Raw genomic sequence first — 26,779 nt, 5'->3', positions numbered from 1 at the left:
TGTAGTCGTTGCAACTTTTGCTGAGGCCTTCTTCCAATAAACACACTGACCGTTGCAGTTGGCGAATTCGAACTAACAAATCGATATTTCAATGTGGAAACCTGTCGGCGCTGTAAATTTAGTGATTTTAAAGGCTAAACTATTTTTATGTCAACAAAAAAAAATCATGTGTGGTTCTTTTAAAGGTGTGCAGGAGCATGTGTACATATATATGTCTCTTACCTCTTATATATATCTTTATGTTTACCTTTAACCTTAACTTTAGCCTTAGCTTTCACCATAAGCACAACCTTATCTTTGACCTTAACCATAATGAAAACCATAACCAAAACTTTAACGTTAATTTTTACAAGAACTTGAACCTTAACCTTAACCATAACTACCGTTAACGTTAACTTTAACCTTAACGACAATTTTAACCTGAACGATAACCTTAACTTTAACCTTAACATAACTGAATCTTTAACCTTAACTTTAATCTAAACCTTTATCAAAACCATAACCATAAACTTAACTTAAAGCTTAACCACAACCATAATCTTAACCTTTGCCTTAACCATAACTTTAACCTTAACCATAACCGTAAACATAACCTTAACCTTAATTTTATATATGTATGGGTATACAAAGTTTGCGATATAATGATTTTAAGATAACGACCTGAAATTTCGCACACTTTGTTTTCAATCCAAGAAGCTACTTATTTGTCGGAACCGTCGATATCAGATTTCTATAACATATAATATAACTGTCATACGAACTGATCGATCAACATCAACTCCTTGTAAGGAAAACTTTTTTATTTGACAAAATAACTCCACGAAATTTAGCATGGATTATTTCTAAAAATAACGGTACAATCCGAGAAAATTGTTCAAATCGGATTAATATAGCATATAGCTGTCACACCAACTGTTTGATTAAAATCAAAATTTTTTTTGTGAAGAGTATTATAGTTTAGCTAACGATTTTTATACTCTCGCAACCTGTTGCTACAGAGTATAATAGTTTTGTTCACCTAACGGTTGTTTGTATCACCTAAAACTAATCGAGTTAGATATAGGGTTATATATATATAAATGATCAGGATGAAGAGACGAGTTGAAATCCGGGTGACTGTCTGTCCGTCCGTCCGTGCCGGTACCGTGAGACGGTTGGTATTGCAGATGGGCGTAATCGGACCACTGCCACGCCCACAAAACGCCATTAGTCAAAAACAAATAACTTGCCATAACTAAGCTCCGCAATAAGATACAAGACTGTTATTTGGTACACAGGATCACATTAGGGAGTGGCATCTGCAGTTAAAACTTTTTTTTAAAAAGGTTAGGTTTAATGTGCATATCTCCTAAACCGCTAATGCTATAATAACAAAATTCACTAGAAGCAAATGTTTTTAGCACTTCTATTGACGGTGTGAAAATAGTTGAAATCGGGTGGCAACTCCGCCCACTCCCCATATAACGGTACTGTTAAAAACTACTAAAAGCGCGATAAATCAAGCACTAAATACGCCAGAGACATTAAATTTTATCTCTGAGATGGTATAAATTGGCTTTATAGGAACCGCGTTCAAAATTAGTCAGTGGGCGTGGCACAGCCCACTTTTAGGTGAAAACCCATATCTTGAGATCTGCTCAACCGATTTCAACCATTGGGTGCATAACGTTCTTTTCATGTTTCTATGTCATAGTGCGAAAATGGGCGAAATCGGACTACAACCACGCTTACTTCCCATGTAACACCATTTTCAATTCTATCTGATTCTTTCACTTTCCACTATGAAAATCAGGTAACAATGATATTGTCTAAATCGAACCAAAACTGTTCAAACCCCTAAGTACTAAATATGTGGACCCCAGTGCCTATAGTTGACCTTCTGCCGAAAATATCAGCCAATCCACAAAGAAATCTCAAACGAGTATACCATTTGACTTTGCGAGAGTATAAAATGTTCGGTTACATCCGAACTTAGCCCTTCCTTACTTGTTTTGTTTTATCTTCACACCAACTTACATAAATACAATAATTTTTCAATTTCCAAATCGGCAATACATTAAATTTGACTTGCTGATTTTTGCTACTCACTCAATGAAGGACAAATATGGCATTTCGATAAATTATTTATATACAATATCTACACACATACATATGCGACAACATGAAAAGGACATACCAGATGGAACCACAACAATTTTTTAATATACGACACAAGTGCTGCCACCCATTTCTATACAAACACATACATAAATCCACCACATTAATGTTGCATAATAAACAATGCAGCAGCATCTTTCATTTGCCGCCAAGGACCTGCTGCTGAGCTTTGCTTATGCCGCTCGCTTGATTTGCTCTGCTCTTTATTTTGCATGCTTTTTTTTGTATCCACCTTTGTTGTTGTGTGCTGTTGTATTATTTTACCCCATGGTACAATGAATTCTCATTTATGTTGGAAATTATTGCAGTGCGCTGTGACAACCAAAGCAAAAGTTTAAAAATTCAAATAAAAAAGTGAATCAAAGCCACAACAATAACATGAATTATGTAAAGCGCTGTGCGGCATGTGGCAGCTACAGCATTTTTACTCAAAAACGCACACATATAAACATATACATTTACATATATATATATATATATATATATGCATGCTCATATTTAGCCGACAAACATCAACGTCGGTTGGCCCGGTCAATGGCGCCGGTTGGCCACCTTCGCAGCCAGCCATTCATGCAACTGCCACAACAAATGCCGCAATGGCAAAGCAAACACACGAGCTGCAAGAGGCAATGCCCACAGTTGCAGCCAAAGCCCATCCCATGGCACACAGTCGGGGCCCGCCAGTCAGCCATCCAGCCAGTTCCATTGTTCGTTATGCTTTTGATCTGCCCACAGCTATGTAAACACGTCTATGTATGTGTATGTATGGATGTCTTTGCAACGCCCACTCTACTACATGTACATGCAACATTGTGTCTCATACGTGTATGTATATACAATTGTATTTATCTGCACTCGCTTATGCAATTGCTGTTGTTGTTATTATCATAGGCAATAGCATAAGTGTTGTTTTTGCTCGCCACCCACAGCGCGTTGGCTTACATTTTGACGTAGGCTTTCAGTTGGCGCTGTCGGTGATTTGTGTGTTTGTTTTAAAATCTTGGCTTTTCTTACAACAATTTGTGGCATGAATCAGCGTTTTGTATGAAAAGTGTTTCAAAGATTTGAGAGAAATTTGTTTGGGTTTTTATTGCATAATATTGGAATAGTTAGATATGCTAAATAAATTTTTTTTTCTAGTAAATAGTTTACTTTTCAGTCGCGAATTTTGTTTTCGTTAGCGAATAAATTGGTTTTTGATAGCGAATAATTTTGTTTCTTGCGCAATTCTTTTTTTTACTCGCGTATAAATTTTTTTTGCTCTCGAATTTTTTTCTTCGCTCTTAAATAAAATATTTTTTTTTAGGCTCTTCAATTTTTTTCGTTCGTCAATTATGTATTGTTTCGCTCGTAAATAAATTTTATTCAGCTTACAATTTTTTTACTGATATTATTTATTTTCGTTGTTGATTATAAATAAATTAATTTTTTTTAAATTTTATTTTCCAAAGAAATGTATGAACAAGTTTATGAGTTTATTTGGTTGACGAATAAAAGAAGAATTTTCGTTCTCGTGTAGTTTACTTAAACTAAATATATTATATTATATATAACATACATATAAATAAAAGGAGATAACTCGTTTTACTAGAATTCTACTCAAGTGCCACCAAAAGTTTCTCAATACATTAAGCTTTCGATAGCTTTCCCTCAACACAGCTTCGATTAAGCAATTTGCGCAAAGTATTTATGAATGCTTTACCAAGGATTTAACTCATATCTTCTTAATAAAAAGTAATAAAAAATCGATCGCGAGCCAAAACCATGTTTACGGTTAATTTCAGCTGCTCAACACGCTTGTGTGGACAGGAGCATTAACTATTATATACAATAGGATATAGCATTTGCATATAAATATACACAAGTATATGCTGGGTTTTATGTGTACATATATATATATATATATATATACATATATATCTATGTATAAGTTCATAGTTATAAAAATATTGTATATATAATATGTATATAGTATACTCGCACCATCACCTCGCGCCATTTACATAAATAAATTTATGCACAAAACTGGCATCTGTTCGGGCGTACTGAAATCTTAAGGAATAACGCTGGTACGTGCTCAATTTTGCTTACTCACGAATTTATATACATATTTATATACACTTGTGTGTGTATTTATTTCATGCGCTTGATCCCCATTAAGGTTTGGTGAAATGGAAAGGAAGCAAGTGGCTTAAAGCAAATGCGTCGGTGTTAGGAAAAATAAATAACTTAAATAAAAATAATAATAATATATGTATACGTATAATAAATTAAAGCACTTATATGTAAGGAAAATAAGTATATGTGTATGTATATTAAAAAAGCCTTCTTTAAAGCTCTTAACCTAGGAGTTTCTCTGATAGTGACTGTACCTTGGGTTAAGAAACTCACTTAAGCATTTAAAGACTACAAAACTTTATTTAAACCAAAAGTAACCGAAATCCATAAGCAGGTGTTTTACCGCGCGACTTAGTATAGTTGTGACAGCTTAAAAAAGCTATCTAAAGCTCGCTTGAATGTAGTGATATATGGAGTTCAGCATCAGAAGAGAATTATATATATATTTTTTTCTGCAACTAAAACCTTCAAACAATAACATAAATAACTCGCAAAAAAATGTAGAAATAATGGTATTATGACATTTTGTCTTGAGGAGAAAATTTTCAACTGGTTTAAATGAATTTTTGCGAACTTAAATTTGAAAACAGTAGTATGGTAAAAACTGCCCGCAGTTGAGTAAGTTTAATGTCCTTCAAGCACTATCGATAAAGCTTTTAGTCACTAAGAAGAAAAGAGCGATATGACATTTCTTTGGACTGGTCTGGATAGGATGTAATTTTGATTGAAATACATTTTTTTTTTAAAGCCGAACATTAGAGTGATCCAGTTTTTTTATATAAATTCGCTCGAATCTATATTGGAAGACGCATAAATTTAATAATATCTAATATCTGCTGAATCAAGAATGAAAAATATTGTCGAATTCCGCAAGTTAAGAACAAATCTGGACTAAGAAAGCCTTTGACCCTGGAAGCTCCATCAAATATGGAATAAATCTAGCTTTGCAAACATAAGCATTAATAAATAAACAAAATTTCATTTTTTAGGTATAAAAAATAAAATAATTTCCATGACTTTTTCTAAAAGGAAACGCCGTGGCCGGTCTTTGAGATATCGATCTGAAATTTCGCAGACAGTGCTTGTATGGAAACATTTTTCATATAAAGAGCTATTTTTACGAAATTTGGCATAGATTTATATGCAAGACAGCGCTACAATTCTCAAACCTATGGTTTAGATATCTAAAACTATAGCATATAGTTTTAAGATATATCGATATTTAGATTTTATATATGTATACTTTTATACCATAAATTCTATATATATAATATTATATATTCTTGTAGCATGTATTTATCAGTCGTTTATGCCATTCACATTTCAAACTGCACTGCCATAGGAAATGGGTGGGTTAAACAGGGCAAATAAATGCACGGCAAAATTGACATAAAAAGATACATGCCACAGATAGCGCAAATAATGGCAGTCTGCTGCATACGCGCAAAAAAAGTTCTACGAAGCAACAAAAACAAAAACAAAAATGGTAGCAGAAACAGCAAGTGGCAGTAGCATTCTGCAATATAGATTTGCTGCAGACATTTCAATACACACACACAAGCAGGTAGTTATTAAGAAGAAACGTTGAAGTATAAAGAAACGTAGGACGTGTGCGGCAAGTGAGGAGCGGAGAGCCTTTAATGGCTGCAGGATATTCACAACTGGAATGTGTACGCAGCAACACGCGCGCACATAAATAAAAAATAAACATTCAACTTCCTTATCGCAAGACGCTAAGATGACGATGGCGCAGACCCAACAACAACAACATATGCACACACACACATATGGAGCATACACAAACGCTCATACCTGACGCTTCGGCGCTTTAGGGGTAGGCAAAGTCGCCTTGCGCTGATGTGGCCGATATGATACGGTCGGCAGATACTTTATATGCACGAGGCGAAAGAGAGATAAGCTCGAGCAGACAGCGCCGCTGCCAAACGGAAGGAGTTGCGTGTGGATGTGGCAAAAAAAAAAACAAAAAAACAACAGCAACAGAAATGGAAATGGAGACAAGGCGGGTCGCATGCGCTTAGCATGTAAAACGTACAACAATGGCAAGCTGTTGTGGTTGGAGCCAAGAAATACTGCAACAGCAACAAAAACATATAAGTGAATAGAAGCATGCACAACAACAATGCCAGTATGGCCAAAAGAAAAGAGGCGGAATTTGAAAGCATAACGAAAAAAAATACAACGATAGCAACAAAAACTAGAAGGAGTTGAGTGGCTCGGCAAAGAAAAATAAATATGAAATATGAAAGAAAGAAAAAAAATTTAATACAAAATATAAAATAATGCTGATACAAGCAGGCAAAAAATGGTGGTTTATAAGCATGTCTGAAAGGCCAAATAGGGGTATAGGGGACCCCATATGTATATACAAGTATTTGTAAGCTAACATATTATTTTATTTACAAAGGTTAATAAATATCACTCTAACAACTGCAATATTTATATATCTTACATACGTATGTAAATAATGTGTATGCTTACTTTATGTACACATTGTCTGCTTGTCAAACGCATTGTCGCAGTAAAACTGTACGAAATGAAAGAAAAATGTCTATATATTACAACAACAGTGATTGCATACTAAACCCAATGAGATTCAGCTGTGAATTGCCAAAGATGTATATACAAACATATTTACATATATGCAAAGGCGGCATCTATTGCTCATTATTGCAGCAATGACTGTGACTGCTGTCAAAATGAATTCAAACTGAGGGTTCAAAAGTTGACAGTGGAAAACTTTTAGTCAGAAAGTTGGCAGAGCGGACTGTTTGCAATAAATTTTTTATATAAAAAGAGGAGAATAATTTTTGAAAAATAGTTCTTCGAAAAAATAAATAAAATAATTTTTTAAGTACAATAATTTATTAAGTAAGTACAAAAATAGAATTAGAAAATAAATCTATAAAATTGTAAAACCTTGAAAAAAAAAATATATTTTTTTTAATATAGGAACTACAAATTTTCCTAACATCAAGAAAATGGTGTCATATAGTTTATTTTCAATATGGTTTTAAAAGGATTTGCTTTCCATTTTCTCTACTTTGATATTAAAAGCAATAAAAATATGTAGTATTATGCCATAAGTAATGCTCACGAAGCAAAAAATATGATATAAGAAAATTCAAAATTGGAAAAATATTGTTTCAAAAATGAAAATTATACTTTTTAAAAGGAAATAAGAAAACCAAAAATGCCGAAGCCATAGTCGCCTTCACAAGCGCACTTTTTTTAGCATAAAATTGTATAAAAAGTTCCTTATCTTGATTAGTTTTAATGGTAACTATATGATATAGTAGTCTGATCTAAGCAATTTATTCGTAGATTGTAACGCTGTTTTGGGCAATAACCAATACCCAATTTCGTGAAGATATCTTGTGGAATAAGAAAGTTTTTCATACAAGGACTTAATCTTGATCGTTCAGTTTGTATGGCAGCTATATGCGATAGTAGTCCGATGTGAACGATTTGTTCGCAGCTTGCAGTACTACCTTGGATAGTGATCTATGCCGAATTTCATGAATATACCTTTGAAAAGTAAAAAAGTTTTCCATACACGGGTTTTAGTTGGATCAATCAGTTTATGTGGTAGCTATATCCTATAGTGGCCCAATATTTGACAGTTCCGAGCGATAAGCAGTTTTTGGGTAAAAAAAAGGACATGTGCCAAATTTCAGATCGATTTCACATAAACTAAGTGACTAGTTCGCGTATATACAGACAGACGGACATGGTAAAATCGACTCAGCTCGTTACGGAAAACTTTATATATATAATTTTAGGGACACCAACGTTTCACTGTTCAGAGTATAAATATATTTAAAGAATTATATTGGCGGATCTTTATGTAAACATGTGCTTCTTTTTATAGAGTTTAAAATAAACTTTAAAAATTTTTTAGTATTAATTTTTTAACAAATTTTCATATTTTCATGTTACCTAAAATCTTAGTGTCATTTGCTGCTTTTTAAAAGTCAATAATCTACTTAATATTCAATCTTGATATTAGGCACAGTATGAGCAATAACATAACTTATAACTTAAAATTAATTAGGAAATTCGTTACGATGCTTACTAAAGACAAAAAACAGCTAACTGTTACGCCCAATTTCTCAATTACATTTTTTCTACTTGCCTAAAAAGCAACAATTTTATGAACATAGATGTACGCTCCGTTACACAAAATACACATACATACATATATATGTACATACAGATATGCCATGAGCATAGTCACCCAATCGCTTACACTTAATACTTATGCTAACAACTTTACACCTGAACCAATTTGAAGGTGTTAAATTGATGCCGCACCGCAAACGCCTTTCTTTCCGCCTCGCCAACAAAATTAATTTCATACTTAATTTCGTTGAAAACTAACAAAATTTTCATAACTCTATTTGGTTTGCCACAAAACGGTGGCACACTGGCACACTAGCGCATGCATATGTATTTGCATGCAAGCACATATGTATGTATGCATGTAGTGTTTGTGTGTTTTGTGTGTACGTGTGTGTAGTGTTGTGGACAGCAGCTAAGGAAAAGCGTCGCCGCTACGCTGCTGCAATCAAATTGTCAAATCAAGCGAAACGAATTTCGATTTGAAGTTGAAAAAGGCGCAACAAAAACAACAACGACGCGCATTAGTTGCGGTCTTTTTAGTGGCAAAATGATATGACGACGATCCCGCTTATGCCACACACGCCCTTGATCACTGGCAGACACACAGGCGCATCAGCTGAGGCGATTAGCTGGATTCGGCGCACCGCTTGCATGCTACTTGTCTATTTGGCCGCTTCGTTAAACGCTTGAATATTATTATAAAAAATATTTAATATACATATATATCTATAAATACGTACCTATTATTTATTTACTTTGCATGTTGATTGCCTGGTTGCCTTGTTAAGTGAGTTGTTGTATTTAACCATATAACCATTATGGTTATTTTGCGCATTGTTTTTGTTATTTTGTTTTTAACTTTTTGTTATTGTTGTATGTTCATCACTTGCCTGCATAAACTTTACAATTTTATTACTTCATTATTTGCCATAAATTTGCTGCTTTTCAAACGCTTTTATGCTTTCTTCAAATGCGCCGTTTTTTAGGCTTATCGTAAGCGTTTCCTATATAGTTACATATGCACCTAAACATACACACACAAGCGCAGAAATGAGCATAGGTACTACAGGTGCGTGCAAATGTGTATATTAGCGTGTTCAGCGCTAATCTGAAAATCTGACAGCCAATAAATATTTAAAAGTTTTTTTCTGTATGTTTATTACCTGCTAATAGTTTAGCACTTTTTAGTATTTTTTTATATTTTTTAATATTTATTTTTATTTTTGTTATTTTATTAATAACTTAAACACATTATTGAAATTTAGCGCATATTTTTCACGCTTACTAAGCCCGAAGTCGTTAATTTGTCTAAAAAAGTGGTAACAGTATATTAATTAACAGCTTATAAAAAAATACTGTGAATGAATAAATGTGTATTTTAACAAGAAAATACTTAAACATCGCTTACACCGAAGCTATAATACTCTTCATAAATAAAAATTTGTTCATACAAGAACTTTTAAAGATCAGTCAGTTGGTATAGCAGCTATATGTTATAGTAGTACGACCTGAACAATTTGTTGTTAGATTTTAGCGCTACCCTGTACAATAACCCATGACAAGTTTCGTGAAGATATCTTGCCAAATAAAAAAGTTTTCCAAACGAAAACTTGATTTGGAACGGTCAGTTTGTATGGCAGCTGTAAGCTATAGTCGTCCGATCTAAACAATTTGTTCGGAAATTACAATGTTGCCTTGAATAATAATACATACCAAATTTCGGAAAAATATATCATAAAATAAAGAACTTTTCCATAAAAGAACTTCATTGGGACCGATCAGTTTGTATGGCAGCGGTACCGACCGATGAGCAGCTGCTTGAGGAGAAAAGGACATGTGCGCAATTTCAGATCGATATTTCAAAAACTTAGGGATTAGTTCACGTATATAGTTAAATCGGCTCAGCACGACACGTTAATCATATATGCATACTTTAAAGGGTCTTCACCGTTTCCTGCTGGGTGTTAAACACTTCCTTGTGCAGTATATAAAAAAGTAAAATATATAGAATAAAAATTTTGAAAAAAAAATGCTTAATAAGAACATTCAGCGAAAAATTTCCACACAAGAACTAAAAAGTACCCAATACCTACTTACATATGTTTGAAGAAACCAGCAAGTATCTATTGCCCGTAAAAGTGTAAAGCTGTCATATTTGCTATTTCGCGAGGTGGCGAAAAGGGGTCCACATGAAAATGTGGTGAATATCAATGAATATGCCACACACACGTACACGTTCGCTAGACAGATAGAGTGCACAGCAAAAAAGAAACTAAGAATGGAGCACACAGAGCGGGAGGATTAAAGAGAATCAGCTGCGGTTGCTGGCAAGATTGGCATTACAGCATTTGCTGTTGTTGTTGTTATTGCTGCCACCGCATTTGCGCATACATTGGCACGACTTGACTTTGGTTGAATGCTTTTTGGCTGAGTTTGCCTTTTATAGCGCAGCACGAGCGGTTGGTTGCCTTCAACAGCTCAGCTACGCCGCAAACGTTTTGCTATGATAACAACAACAAAATAAGGAATTTTTTTATAAATATTTCTTTTATTTTTATTTTAGTCACGTCTTGGCGGGTTCCGTCGACTCGATACACCACGATTGAATGCGTTTGCATTTCGTTGCTGACGATATTGGCAGTCATATCAATAATAACAACAAAACCAACAACAACAACAATATGTAGCTTATGTTGCATAGTAATATCGCGCACCACCAACAACAACAACAGTTGGGGCCAAAAGTGCGCACATTGTTCTTCATGTTGCTGATGTTTTCTGCCGTTGCATGTTATTGTTCTTGCTGATGCTGCAGCGTATCTTTTTGCTTATAGTTGTTGATTGTGCACTTCTTCTGGAATTGGATACGAACATATTTCTGGCTGCCTTGGCTAGGTATTGCAGCATTCGAAATGGGTTTATTTGCTGCTGCACTATTTTGCTTTCTTTTACTCTTATTTTTCGGCTTCCATTGCTCGCTTTTGCACAGCGAAAAATCAGCCAGCAACAAGAAGAAAGGCTCACCTATAATGTCTGCCATTATTGCTGCTTGCTGTAAGCTGTTTCAGCTATTTTGTGTGTATTTGTGGCAAAACATGTATTGTTGTTGTTGTTGTTGCTGACATAAACATGTTTTTATTGTTATTGTACTTCTGATGGTTATTGCCATTACGTTGCTCAAGCTCGCGTTACACTCGTAGTCAGCGTTGCTGCTGTGCATTTTAAGGAGCCCAAGTGAAGCCAATGATAACAACAACAACGACAACAAATTGTTATGCACGCAAAAAATAATAACTACTGAAAACATTGACCATGCCACAAGCACGGTCTACTGCATGGTCGATCAGCACATGAACGCTTTTGCGCTTTTTGTTGTTGTTATTGTTGGTTGCGGTGGAAAAGCGGCAATTATTACTGCCGCAACTTGCTGCTGCATGCTCGTGCTACGTGCTGCGGTCACTGGGATCGTCGCCGACGAGCATACAGAAGCAGCCAGAGCCATCGTCATGCAACCACCACCAACAACAACAACAACAACCATTTTGTGTTGTTGTGCCGCCGTCGCCACCGCCACCGTCACAGCTGCTGTCACTAATGGCAGGGGGTGTGGCTCACGACAACAGCAACTAGAAAAAGTGGCGAAAAAAATTACGTAAAATTGCTTACTAGGCTATTGTTGCAAGTGGCATAGTCTGCAGACAGTGTGTGTGTTGTAGTCAGCAGCTAGAAGAATTGGAAGCCTTAAAGCCACACAAAAAAGCAGGATATAGACAACAATGGTAGCAGCAGCAGCCATTCAGTCAATATGTGCGCGCGTGTGTGTGTGTGTTGCATACACAAGCGGTTGAAAGAAAATCGAAAATGTATCTGGCATTGGCAGCAAAGATCATGAACTTTAGATTTTTCAGCGCAATCTCGAGCTGCCAAGTCGCGGATGAATTGCCGTGGAAACGCAGTAGTTGCCAGATAAGGCTACTTTTGTGGGTGAAAACGTTGTTGGTATGATAGAAAAGCGTCGCAGACCCCAACAGCATACATTATTATTTAGCTAGGTGGTGTGTGTGTGTGTGGAAATATTGTGAGCTGTAAACGCCTACTGGCTGTGTGTAGCATGCCGCTACAGGTTTGAAAGGAAGCTATTGTTGCTGAAAAAACCTGCCCTAAGTGGCAAGTAACCGGTATGTGCGGTAGTTGCAACAAAGTAAGCGTTTGTGATGATTGGATGAATTTAGTCTTTGCATTAAATAGCGTTTTTTGAGCCATTTCCTGATAAATTGCAGTTTCTTGAAGTTTTTTTCTGCTAAATATTTTTTTTATACAACTTTGTAAATACTTTTATTATTGCACTGAGATATCGATATGAAATTTGCAAACGTACTTTTCAGCTTAAGGAGCTGCTCATTTGTCGAAATCGCTGAAATCGGACCACTATTAAATATAGCTGCCATAGAAACTGCTTCATCTAAATGAGGTCATTGTAAGAAATGTTTTTTATTGGAAAAGATATCTTCACGAAATTTTGCACAGATTATTGCCTAAGGCAACCCTATAATCTCCGAGCAAATTCTTCAGATCGAACCACTATAGCAGATAGCTGTCATACAAAGTGATCGAACAAAATCAAGTTGTTGTAGGGAAAACTCTTTTATTTAACGAGATATTTTAACGAAATTTGGCTTGAATTATTTCCTAAGACAATACCATAATTTCCGAAGAAAATGTTCAGTTTGGACCACTAAAGCATATGGCTGCCATACAAACTGCCCGTTCGAAATCATGTTAAACATTTTCTTATGCCTTTTTATGCTATAAAAAATGCGGCTGTGAAGGTTATAATAGCTTACCGTTTTTTCTTTTTTTTACTATTTTTTTCGAGCTCGATTTTTTACTGAAATTTTCACTGCTACTGCCTTCTATATATGTATAAGGAAAATATTTTGAACACAACAATTTAATTTTCGCTACTGTACTTTATAACGTTTAAACTTGCTACATAAATATGCGTAAAATATACGCTTGCGGCACTGTATCCGCTGTCAAAATTTACGCAAATGTTGCTCGTTTGCCTTTGATAAACGGCACTTGAGAAGCGTTGCAAATTCCAGAAGCTTGCAACATAAATTTCCGAAAATATTACTTTCATGCAGTTTGGCTGCAACATACAAATGCAAAGTGTTGAAAATTGTGTGGCAAAAGAAGAAATGCAGAAGTTGCAGCAGTTTGCATATGCGAAAGCAAGAGTTTGCAATGAGAGCCGCAGCAGTTAGTTGCAAGCGCGAAGTACTTGTCAGCGTAGCAGCATATTTATGACCAGCTTCCTAATGCGCCGCTAGCCAAACAATTTTTTTAGGGCTAATAGTCAGCACCAAATTCTTATATATACGAAGGTCTTCTGATGCTGCTAAAACACAATTCAAAAAAAAATATCGAAAAAACTAATTTTTTAGGCGCAATTTTGCCACAAACTCTCACAAGTTGCACCGCAGCTTCAAAATCAGCCGAATATTGATTAATGACATCCGTTAAACTTTGCGCGCTGCCCAAATATGCTGGGCAACTTGCCGTCTTTGCCGACAATTATAATTTGCTGTTGCTCTCACTCAATGTCTGTCTGTGGATTTGCCACAATATATTCATTCACAAGCCACGTCCAGTCATCCGTATGTCGCTTGCAGCAATTTGTGGCACATGCAGACAATTTCATGCGGCTAACACGCTTGACTGCGCACAATTTTATACGGCAACATTTTAATATTCAATGCATATACTTAACCTGTTGCACTGCCTTCGTCACAGGCGACCACCGCAAAACCCCGTTAACATTATATTTGTACGATTTGTATGTGTATATGCTATAAGCTTTGTGCTACTGTCTTCGGCTAGCTAGCTGTCTGGCTATCATCCTCATCAGCAGCCAATTGATTTGGCCATTTTACCGGTCTGACCTTTAATGCAATTATGCCCGCAGTTATTTTCTTTATTTCAGACAATAACTATCTGTGCCCTTCACTCACTCACTTACTCTCTTTTGCGCTCGCTCTGTGGCTTCTTCTAGCGCACACGAAAGTCACCTGAGTTTGCTGTCATTGATAATTCATTGCTATTCATTGATAAATTCAAGTACTATTAAGTTTTTACTCAGCTGCTGATTGACTAATTTTACAATTTGGCTTGAGTAACGGCTTTATTGCTGTGCTAAGACATTTGCAACGTGGCTGCATTGTGCAACTTTTCTATTAATTTTTATTATTTTTGATTCTGTGAGTTCATTATTTTTATTAGTGAACCTGCACTTAATGTTGCAGATTGCAAAATTTGCACATTTTTGTTGGTTTTAGGCACCACTCCCTTTCTTGTACAATGTCATTGGACTACCAATAAAATTATTTTAATATAGCCTTATATGTGTATATGTATGTACATATATCTTCGGTATGAATTTATAAGAAGCAAAGTTTATGCAGCACTTAAACAGTTCCACTTCAATGCCACTGTTCAATTACGTAAAAAAACATATTCGATTTATAAGTGTTTTAGTATTTTATCTCATTCATAAGGCTGCGTTGACACTATGTCAGTTTTATGACATAAAATGTAGTTAACAAAATTTTCTGTTCTGATATTTTGTCGCGCAAAATAAAGTCTTACTTGTATATATATTTTCTAACTTTTATATATAATAATTGTATTAAACACCAATCTATTTTAACTTTTACTATAGATTTGTTGTCATTGAAATGACGAGCAGGGTTATAAGGCTAAGTTCACACTAAGACGTTATTTTATATAAAAAACAGCAAAAACAATAACATTGGCGGTACCGAAGCTATAATATCCTACACAGCTGCAATTTTTATAGCAGAAAATAGAGTAAAAATTTTTATGTTCATGTTGGTTGGTCAGTTTGTATGACAAATAAGTGCTACAGTGATCCGAATTGAACAATATCTTTCGACATTATAGCATTGTCTTGGATATTAATACACGAAAAATTTTGTGAAGATAACTTGCCAAATAAAAAAGTTTTCCACACAAAACTTGATTTAAATATAGTGTTCCGATATCGGTGGTTCCAACAAATGAGCAGTTTCTTGGGAAGAAAAGGATGTGTGCGAAATTTCAAATTGATATCTCAAAACTGAGAACCTATTTCGCGAGTCAGCTCATCACACTGATCATTCCTTCTTCTGGGTCCTACGAACTTCGTGGTAAAATTATTCTACCCTTTCAAGGTATAAAAAATCATGGTATAGTTTGCCCTAACTTGTCGCGTCCTAAAAAGTCACTTACTTGCCACTTAACGTTCTCGAATCTGTTTTCCAAAAAATAGCATAGCAGAAACCTGCCTTACTACTTCATTCAATTTTAAAAGCATATGCAAATTAAGAAAAGATGTACTTCGTGGTAAGAAAATATAAAACGTTAACTAAAAAAATAAACAAAAAATAAATAAAAATCGTACAAAAAAGAAAAGAAAAGTAGCACAAAACTTCGCCAAACTCAAACACACCAAAATCGACAGTTTTGACATTAAGGGTTACACAAGCGCAATGCAAAAAAAAAACATAGATACGAAACTTTTTGCATCAAAATAAGTAAATTTCCAAGTTTTCCCACTTTTGCAGCTGCAGCAAAGTTGCTACAAAAAAAGAAAACACAGCAAAAAAAAAATTATAAAATAGAAGCATAGTGAAAGAATCACCGAAAAAGAGTTTAAAGAAAAAAAAGCTGCAAAGCTACACAGCAAAAAGTTTGCACAAAACTTTGGCAGCCAACATTTCAAATGCCAAACCAAACTGCTAGACACACACACCAACACTTATATACAAAGTTTTCGCACGAAGAGCAGAAAAGTGCTACAGTTGTTGTTGTTGTACAAGTTGTTTAAATTTTCTGCACTTTTGCTCCACTTTTGCGCAATTGCAACGAAATTTATATACGAGTACATACGAGTATATATATGGTATGTGGCATCTACTGGGCTGCACACAATATAATGCTGCCACAATTGCGGTTGCTTGCCTGCAGGGGCTATTTTGTGGGGTCCTCCTTTTCTTTTCACTCCCAGTTTCAAACTATAAGCTGCAAACAACCGCTGCCGAACACCTCAACTGCCGTAGACTTTGCTTATAAAGTCTTTCGACTTTTTTCCACTTTATTTATGCCTTGATGCAACATCTTACCTTGCAACTAAATGCCTTAGTAGTCAGCGGTATGCAAAGATATGTCTGACTGTGTGTGTGTGTGTGTGTGTAGACTTAATAAATATTTATGCGGCGATCCGACGCCGCCACCACCGACATAGTCGACGACGCAAACTACCCTCCGGCTATTTGCTGGCCAAGCGAAAATCAACACAAGCGCACAAAAATTCGACTCAAGCGCGCTATTCTCCACGTTAAGCGTAACCGAAACTGAAACCGTATCATTAAACGGTTGCACTTTTGGGGTTGGGAATGAGCTCCACCCTTCACAAACGCAAACGAGACGAATGCGCGTGATAAAAACAAAAACGTAAATGAGCGGAGCGGCGCGCTTTCCAGCGGCCTGGAGTGATGGCAACTCCGCCTCAACTTGTCTCGCTACCTGAAAAGCTGGCTCCTATTTAGCAGCGCCACTTTGCTTTTGAAATATTTCGTATATGTATGTATTTGTGTATGAGTGTGTGTATGCAAATATATACATTAATTTACTCATTTATTTACTGAATTTTGTTTTATTGTACATCAATGCCTGAAGGGCGGCAAATTCTATACACAACCACAGCTATTTGTGCGTGAGTACGAGTATGCGTGTGCATTTGTTGTAAGGTGTAAAAGTCTGAAAACTACGCAGTTATTTGTATTTAATTACACATACAAGCACATATATTTATACACAGCAACTCATTCGCTTCATTCATATTTATACTTCATAATGTTTGTTATGTAGGCGTAAAAAGCTTTGAAATCATTCTTCCCCAACCAACAGCTACTCACACACATACGCACATTGCTATGTATGCTTACATACATATATTATAATAAAGGTGTTGAAAGTTTAAGCTATGCTCGACACATAAAACAAAAATGTATAATGCTTGTGTGCCGCTGTTATTCATGGTATATACATAAATACATACATATGTATACTTGCATGTATGTACGTTTGTATTCAAGTACTCTTACTTCCATAAAACCACGTGAGCATATTGTATACTTGAGCACATTTAAGCATGCCATGCATGCGGCATTTTCAATGCGTGCCACAAGAAGGTGCTGACAGCCCCTACAACATCACCAATCAAACGCACACACACATAACCATATGAATGCTATCTAAAGGACCCACGTGCACAGTTTCGGTGCTTTTAGCAAAAAAGTAGGCACTAAACAATAATATTAACGGTTAATGAAAATAATTTATGAAAGAGGAAAATGCCACTTTCGTAACCAAAAGAAATTCTAGAAATTAAAAATGAACAATTTATACTCAAAATAATTTATTATAAACCAGGTAATCACTCAAAAATTCGGAGACAAATTCTAACTATCAATTGTTTTAAAATTTAAATAATTTCTTATATTTATACATATTTCAAGAATACACAAAACTGATACGTTATTGTATGGAGAACTATATGTTATACAGAGCATGCAAAAAAAAACGATAGCAATCGGATCACTTGTCTCCGAGAAATCAGTCACACAAATTCGAAAGATGTAGTCTCGATTCACAGATTTGTGTCAAATTTTGTCAGTGTGCTCAGTAAGGTTTGATATATGGCTGACTTAATGGCTTCGTCAACGAACAAAACATGGACACATGCCTTACAAAGTTTGGCGACTCGTTAATTTTGAGATATGGCTCAGGCAAAAGACCGTCAAGATCATCCGATTTAACGCCTTCAGATTACTTTCTCTGAGGGTATGTTAAATTAAAAGTTTACGCCAATCAACCAGCAATGTTCGAAGAGTTCGAAGACAACGTCCAGCGCACTATAGCCGAAATGGATGCACTGGCGAAAATTGGCTAAAAACGGGTGGAGATATGCCAAAGGAGCCGCGGTGGCCATTTGGCTGACATTTTGTTCAAATCATAAATGGCATATAATTATCTGCATAACAAAAAAAAAAATTAATTCATTTTGACCAAATTTGAGTGTCTTATTTGATTTTAACATCACGTCATTCTTGTTGGTAGACCTTGAAAAATAAATTGATAAAAAATCTCTTAAAATCACGTTTCTAAAGAAGGAGCCAGAAAACAAGATGCGGACACAAAGCGATCGAATTTAGGACAACAGCACATAGCAGTATAAAGGAAGTAGAATTAGGAGTAAATTCTTATATAAGAAAAGGTTTCTTTAGAAGCGTGACTATAGATATTTTTCCTAGGTCAGCAATAGTTGTGATGTGGTGGTATGTCCAATAACAGTTATTTGATAATTTCAACTTTGTACATATATTAGTAGAATTTATTTAGTCGGAATATTTCCCCCACTCCAGGAATTATTTTTTACTTATAGAAACTTTTCACATCTAAGTAGTTCTTAACTACTTCGAGAGCTCATCTTCGCAAATGAAATTTTTCTTATATAATGACAAATGGGTATAAGGTTAAGAAATGAACTTTAGGCCGTGCACATATTGGAAAGAATAGCAAATAGCAATAGATAGCATGGATATATAAAAAAACAATAAACCAAATAATTAACGACCCACATCAAAACCAAAATATTTTGTATCTGCAAATGTAGTTTTCTAGCCAATATCTTAATTTAAAAATAAAATAATGCAGATTTATATAATTTAATGTACTTTAACTATGTACTGATTCATATTGAATAATTTTGGATACCCAGGATTCAGAAGGTTCTAGGAAAAAAGGTGTCTGGCAGTAAGGAAGGATTTTCTGCTTAAAATTACTTCAAATCCAAAAAGCAAAAATATTTGTTACTATAATACAAGAATACAGGAATTGATAGAAGGCTTAGTAAAAAATTTTATTTTTTTGGATTTTGACAAAATGGCGACCTCCACAAAAAAGTATTTGTTTTTGTGAAAAAATGTACACTTCAGAGTCGCTTAAGAAATTATTACCACAAATTTTATTTTTTTGATGATTACCTGACAAATATATCAAAGTAGGCAGTGTGATGTTTTCAAGTTGTTCGGTCCAGCCGTTTCCGAGAAATTTTGGTCACAGACTCTGAAAAACTGCTTTAAAATTTTACGAAAATATATATATATTTTTTTTTTAATTTACACAAAATCAAATATTTTTTTACAAATACGGTCATATTTCAAAACCGATTTGCCGAACCAACTACAACTCAGTATTCTCAAATATATGTACTCGTACATTCGATATACATATGTATGTATATACGCAAAAAATATTTTTTTTTGTTAATTCACAAGTGGATATAACCCCTAAAGGATGACTACAGCACATTCTAGATCTGACTGGCTTAGCCATAGACGGTTTTAAAATTATAATGATGCCGAATATCGCCTACTATATTCACTATTATATTATTATATTTTTTAACATTTACTCATAAACTGTTTCGTTAATTCGTTTCCAGCCAGTATTTATGCTTAAGTATTTTCTAATTAAATGATTAAGGCTCTGAAAGTAATATTCAGACAAAACGTCAGCTCTTTCCAGCTTTTACAAATTTACTTTTCAATCTAAAACTCCTAAAATTTACGCTCCACCACTTTCCAGTTCCCCTACAACACATTCACTTAAATCCTTTCCAACTGATTTCATACCAAATTTACCGACTAAATACATCCTTCAACGCTAAGTAAGTAGCAGCAGCACCGCCTTGACCATTTAACAAATAATTTTACTTTGGGGCAAATTAAACGTTTGTGCACTCCGCCCCAGCGACACTCCTGCCAACGCGTACCACAACTATGTTGCCACTAAGTATATGTTGCAAGCAAATATATGTATATGAAGGTGGATGTGTGCGTGCGCTGGTGTTGCGTGCATGCAAAGCAATTATCAACATAAAATGTTGAAAAGGCAAACAAATGTTGCAACAAGCATGCAAATACACACACACACACGCATACGCACACATGCATACAAAAAACTTAATTGTAGAGACTTGATTGCTGGCGAACAAAAAAAGCAGAAAAACCAAAAAATTTGCGTACTTAATGGCAGCAAGGCAATAAAAAACGATAAAAAGTGGAAGAATCATTGCAAGCGACGCCGGCAAAAAGATCAACTGCTGCAGGTGGCCATTAAGTCTTTAGAGGGGCGCACTTGGACGCTGCTTTAATTGGTGGTGTGCGGCGCATGCGTGCGTTCAAAGTCAAAAGCTGGTTGGTTGTTGTTGTTATTGTTGTTGTTCTTTCTGTTATTGTTGTTGTTGGTGAATAGTGTTAATGATGTTGTTTTGACATCGCAACATTTGCGCATTTTACTGCTCAACTACTATTTGTTGTTGTTGTGGTTGTTTTTGTTGCTTTCACTTTTTACGCGCGTGTGTGAATTTCAGCGCTGCTCAGCACTAGTTGTTGTTTTTATTGTTCGACTGCACCAGCGCACAGGCCGTTATATGTTTGCTCTTCTCCACATGTATGTTTTTATATGTACGCGTGTGCGTGTGTGTGTGTGCGGTGGCTTTGTTTGACTGTTTGTGCATGGCGTTGCATGCGGAATTAGTTGAATTGTGCAAACTTAATGAGTTTAGGTGCTAAATTTGCCCTCAAAACGTAAAACGGATTTTAAATGTTCACTCGCCTCACTTATTTCACATACACACCTATACATGCACACACTCATATGCACATCAGCACACTTTCAAATGGCTCCGCATGAGAATCTTCTGTTAATAGTTTGTTGAATTCGGCTTGTGGGCGGCGGGGAAGGGGTGGTAACGTGCTGGCATTCATTCACACATTTGTTAAGTACACACATCCACGTGTATGTACATAAGAATGTGTATATAAGTAATGCAGCAGTAAACTTTGCACAATCAACGTCATTCAACGGAATAGTCTGGCATTTAAATGTTTTTGAGTGCAAAATTTCATTAAAGATTTATGAGTTAAAGTAAAAGATTTAAACATTTAAAGCTATTAACGAAAATTGCTTACTCAGGTGAGAAATATTGTAGATATAGACAAATACATATATGAGAAGAATATATAATATTTCACTACTGGAAATATGTAAATATTGAAACACATAAGCTAAGAAACATAATTTAAAGACAAAAATTTAGAAATAATTTTATATATTTTTATTTTTTTTAGCAATATTTTAGTTATTTCAACTTTTTTTTTCAAAATAAGACCATTTTTAAATATTATCTAACATTTCCGCAATTTTTGTCTATCTTTGCAGGACGCAGTGAACCGCCCGTTGGTGTTGGTGATCCGTGTGCGGGTTGCAATAAACCAATATTAGATAAATTTTTATTAAATGTCCTTGAACGCGGATGGCATGCATCCTGCGTACGTTGCTGTGAATGCCTTCAACCGTTAACGGAAAAATGCTTTAGTAGAGAATCGAAATTATATTGTAGGAATGATTTTTTTAGGTGAGTAAGAAATTGAAAAATATGCGCATAAAGAGAGAAATTGTATAAAAATAAATGTAAGAATATTTACGACTTTTTCATCACATACATACATTACATATTCATTATAAAATATATTTTTTCTCAATTTAATGTAAATGGATGATTCAAAATATTAAAATACATATATAAAAATTGTAAATATTAGAAAAAAATTGTATAAAAATAGAAACAAAACTAGAAAGAAAGTTAATATCAAAAATTTAATAAAATTAAAATTAAATAAAAAACTATTATTAATAATCATTATTTGAACAAAAATAAAACTATAGTAATTAAAAAATATAAAAAAGTATAACAAAATATATAATTAAAATAAATAAAAATCAAAATATTTATTAAACAATTTTATAACAATTAATTTATAAAAAAAAAATACTAATTGAATCAAAAATTAAATCTATAATTATAAAAAAATAAAGAAGAAAAGTATGATTAAAAAATTATTATTCAAAAATAAACTTAAAACTACATAATTATAACTTATAACACATAAGAAACAAATTAATTAAATAATATAAAATATTAAAAAATATTAGAAAAAAACTTAAAACGAAAATAGTTAAAACAAAAATTTTTATTAAAATAAATATAATGAAATATAACATACATATTAATTATATTAACTTTTTTTAAGTACTAATTTAAAAAAAAATATAAGAAACGTTCAAATAAACAACTTACTAAAAACATGAAATAAAGATTATTTTACATTACAATCATAATATATAAAAAACACACAATTAAAAATGCATGTTAATCATAATATATTTATAAATACAACCTACAGAAAAAATAATAAAAAAATATACCAAAAATTGCATAATAATTATTATACAACATATAAAAAATATTAATTAAAAAATATAAAACAAAATTACTAAAAAAAATTAAAAAAAAAAAACATAAAAACAAACAACAATAAATTAAAAAAACAGTTAAAACAAGTAATTAAAGAAAAAAAATTTAAACAAATAATAAAAATTTAAAGAAAAAAATATTACAAAATTAAAAAATAAATATAAATAAAAATACATATTAATTATAATTATAAAAAAAATGTAAAAACATTAATTAAAAAATATAATTATATATTATTTGAAAGAAATAAAAAAGAAATTGAAATAATAAAAAAAAGCAAAATTTAATCAAAACTAGGAAATAGGTAAAATAAATAATTTAACACAAAAAAAATTGAATACAAAAACCCAGAAAAATATTTAAAACAAAATAAAAAATATATATTTAAACAAATTTTATATCGTTTTGGCGATAACGAATGGAAACACCTACTACAGTCACATTATCATATACAATATATACTTGTAGTATACACCAACAAATCTATTTAGTATAAGAATTATTATAAGCAATTTGGATTGTAGCATATTGAAAGGCAGTTATTTCATATTTAATACCCAATGCGCCTAAATGTAGGCCTCATCTATCTTATTATTTGAGTAGCATGTTTTAAAAGAAATTTAGTAGGCCGTTAAAAGTTTAAATGAACATAGAACTACTAAATCGTTCAGCTCCTTTGACAACATTGAATAAAAAACTCGTTTTCTCATGGAAATATATGTAAAAAGAATTAAGGATTGTTGTGAAAAATTTCACCTACGAATATATGAAGAAGAGAAAAGAACAAGTTAGGTAATCTTAAATTCAGCCTGAACCTAAGACATCAAAATAACTATGCCAAATAAAATAATAAAATATAAATACCGTGATGTCAGATTTATAAAAACAAAACAAAAAAACAAATGAAATAAGCGAAAAATATTCATTCATTCGTTGAAATTAAATCTGACTGACGATTCTGAAACAACAATTTCTTAGTTTCAAAATTACTATTTTTAAAGCTAAAGATATTATGAATTTCTTCTTTTCAAACAGAATCGGAATATGAACAGGTCGAAAACGAGTCATTCCATTCTCTCCAAATGCAAACATACATGTTTATGTCCATCGTTGGTCAAGTTTTTGGTCACATATTCATCCAATTCACCCGAAATTTCGAATTACCCAAATTAGCGAGTCAGTGTTTTGGCAATAAAATATATTTATTTTAAGGAAAATTTAAAAAATATGCATCCCAGATATATTAATTAAGAGAAAGGAGTAGAAAATATAAAAATAGCTTATTAACATTAGGCATTTGCAAAACCATAACATCATAGTAACAATTAAGATTACTAGAAAATGCATACCAAAACTTTATTAGCCACTAAAGTAATTAAAAAAATTAATTTCAGAAAAGCTCATAAAACTAGTGAAAGGTGTGAGAAAAAATTTGCGAAGAATGAGTGTAAGGGCGAAATGTAACGGAAGTGAAATGAGCGCAACAACAGATAAGAATTTTAAATAACAAATGTAAAGCCACTAATGAGGAAAAAATAAACTAAAAAATTTAAAACCAAAAAAAACTTGTATTTTTAAAATAACTAAACTATTATTAAAGAAAAGTATGCCACTTAAAGAAAAAAGTGCAAGAAATTTGCGCTGCTTGAATGCAATCCGCGCCAACGATTTCGCAGAGCTCTCGCGCTTAGCCGCTACTGTGTATTTTCAATTGGCTGTGATTGCAAAAATTCCACCGTTACTCTATTTCGCATAAATTGTTGCCGGATGTTTTTGTTTTAAATTCCATTTGCATTGCTTGTTTTTGCAAATATTTAAGTGGTAATAGCCTGACACTTCGCGTTAGCTACCATAGGGCTGCAGTCAGTCAGTCACTTAATCAAAACGCGGCAGTCAATAGACATAACATACAGAGTACATGCTACATACAAAAACAAATCAGGCCACTCATTGTACTGGGATTCTGTTGTCATTGTCAGCGGCGAGTGGTTTTGTGATAAGGTACACACATACATATACATACATATATGGTATGTGGTGGCAGGCAGCTCTGCGTATTGATTGCGATATGTGGTAGCATGCAGGACATGTTGAAAGTCTGCTAGACCCACTCACACTCCTTTTATACATATTTTGTAATTATTCTCTATTTTTTACTGCCGTAATTGTAATTGAGAAAGCAAAAATTCCAATCATTGCTGCTGCTACCGCTATGACTACCTTTTGTCGTGCGATGTACGAGTGTATTTCAAGTGTGATTTTTCCTATTAATTCAATTTCATTTGCATTTCGCTTCGATTAAAATGTGATTCAAACACAGGAACACACATACAAGCATACACTCAATCATTTTCGTGCTTCAATTTTTTTTTTTTTGTCGCGCTTCAATACTCATTTAGCAAGCAGTTAGGTTTTTTCAACTTTTTCATTTTTTTTAATATTTTTTTTTTTGTGTTTTGCATTTGACTCTTTTGTTTCTTCCGCAGCGTTTGTTGTTTTACGACTCAACTGCAGTTGATTTAGCTTTGATTTAGTTGAATTGATGTTTTGATGCTTTGATGTGTTCTAAGCGCTGATCATCAGCGCTGATGTGTTATATACTCGTGTGTACAAGACTACTTCGTGTTTTTTATAATTTTTTTTTGCGTGATTTTTTTTCATTGCAGTTTTGCCCACTTTTATTGCATCGCAAGCGTTAGCTAACGGTACAAAGTGATTGAAGAGTGTAGTATTCACTATAAATCAACATTTATCCAAACATGTACACATAACTGTTATCTTTTGTGGGTCAGTCAATTTCACTGCTTACCTATATACCTTGCGAAAGGCGTATAAGGTATACTTAAATACATATGCATGTGTATAACTACTAGATTTATTGTATACTCTAAATCGGTATCTCTGTAAAACAATAATGGCTTTAGAATGAAAGAAAAAAGAAACAATAAGAAAAATAAAAAATAACTGGCAAACATTTAGAAATCTAACTAACCAATACTAAAGGCCTGAAGCATATTTTATCCAAACATTAATTGATTCTTTTTTCCCTGTTAGCACTTTCAAATTATTAGGTCAATGGATTTTCGCACTTCCAGCTGCCAAAGAAGAATAAAATAGAAAATTGCTTTCCAATTACGCGATTAGTGCTGCATAACAAAAATTTGCAACGTTTTAAGAAATAAAAATAAACCAAAACAAAAACAAGAAAAAAACGTAAACTTTGGTTGCACCGATGCTACATGTATAATATCTTTCACAGATGTGTTTCTTATCGCATGTAAGAGTATAAAAAGTTCTTTATCTAGATTTTGACAGCTATACGCTAGAGTGGTCCAAACTGAGCACTTTCTTCGCAGATTGCAATACTACCTTAGATCATAATATATGCCAAATTTCGTGTATATATATCTCGTCAAATAAAAAAGTTTTCCTTAAAGCACTTGATACCGATCGACCGTTTGTATGGCAGCTTTATGCTATAGTAATTCTATATGAACAGTTTGTTCGAAAATTGTTGCGTTGCATAGGAAACTTAATATAAAACCAGAAAAAATGTTAAATTCGGTTGAACCGAAGCTATAATACCCTTCACAAATACAAAGGTTCCTTTCAAGAACTATTCAGGGCATAATTAGGATATCTCAACTCTTTTCTACCTGCCTTTAATTTACCTATATGTTCAGTCAATTGATTGTTCGATTCACCACTCTCTTAGTTTAAGCGAACTCAAGACCGCTAATAAAATATGGATTCTGCAAATGCGGAATAAATAAATATTTTAAGCTACTAGTTTTATAACAAATATAATGTTTTAAACAAGACTGATTTTGGGTAGTAATAACCGATATTACGAAATAGTTATCCAAACTTTCGGCACCTACGTATGTACATACCATATAAAAGGTATATATACTTAAA

General features: G+C 33.6%; 1 protein-coding gene across 2 annotated transcripts in view; it reads left to right on the top strand.

The window, feature by feature from the left end:
- Nucleotides 1-26,779, top strand: part of Lim1 (LIM homeobox 1) — a 154,197-nt gene that overhangs the window by 23,846 nt on the left and 103,572 nt on the right. For both annotated transcript variants that reach the window (XM_036362075.2, XM_036362076.2), the window contains exon 2: nt 21,766-21,961. In XM_036362075.2, coding sequence (XP_036217968.1) covers nt 21,766-21,961 — 196 coding nt within the window. The remainder of the gene's footprint in view (nt 1-21,765; nt 21,962-26,779) is intronic.

This window comes from Bactrocera oleae, chromosome 5, assembly GCF_042242935.1.
Source record: "Bactrocera oleae isolate idBacOlea1 chromosome 5, idBacOlea1, whole genome shotgun sequence".
Lineage (NCBI taxonomy): Eukaryota > Metazoa > Arthropoda > Insecta > Diptera > Tephritidae > Bactrocera > Bactrocera oleae.
This window is presented reverse-complemented; position numbering and strand designations above follow the sequence as displayed.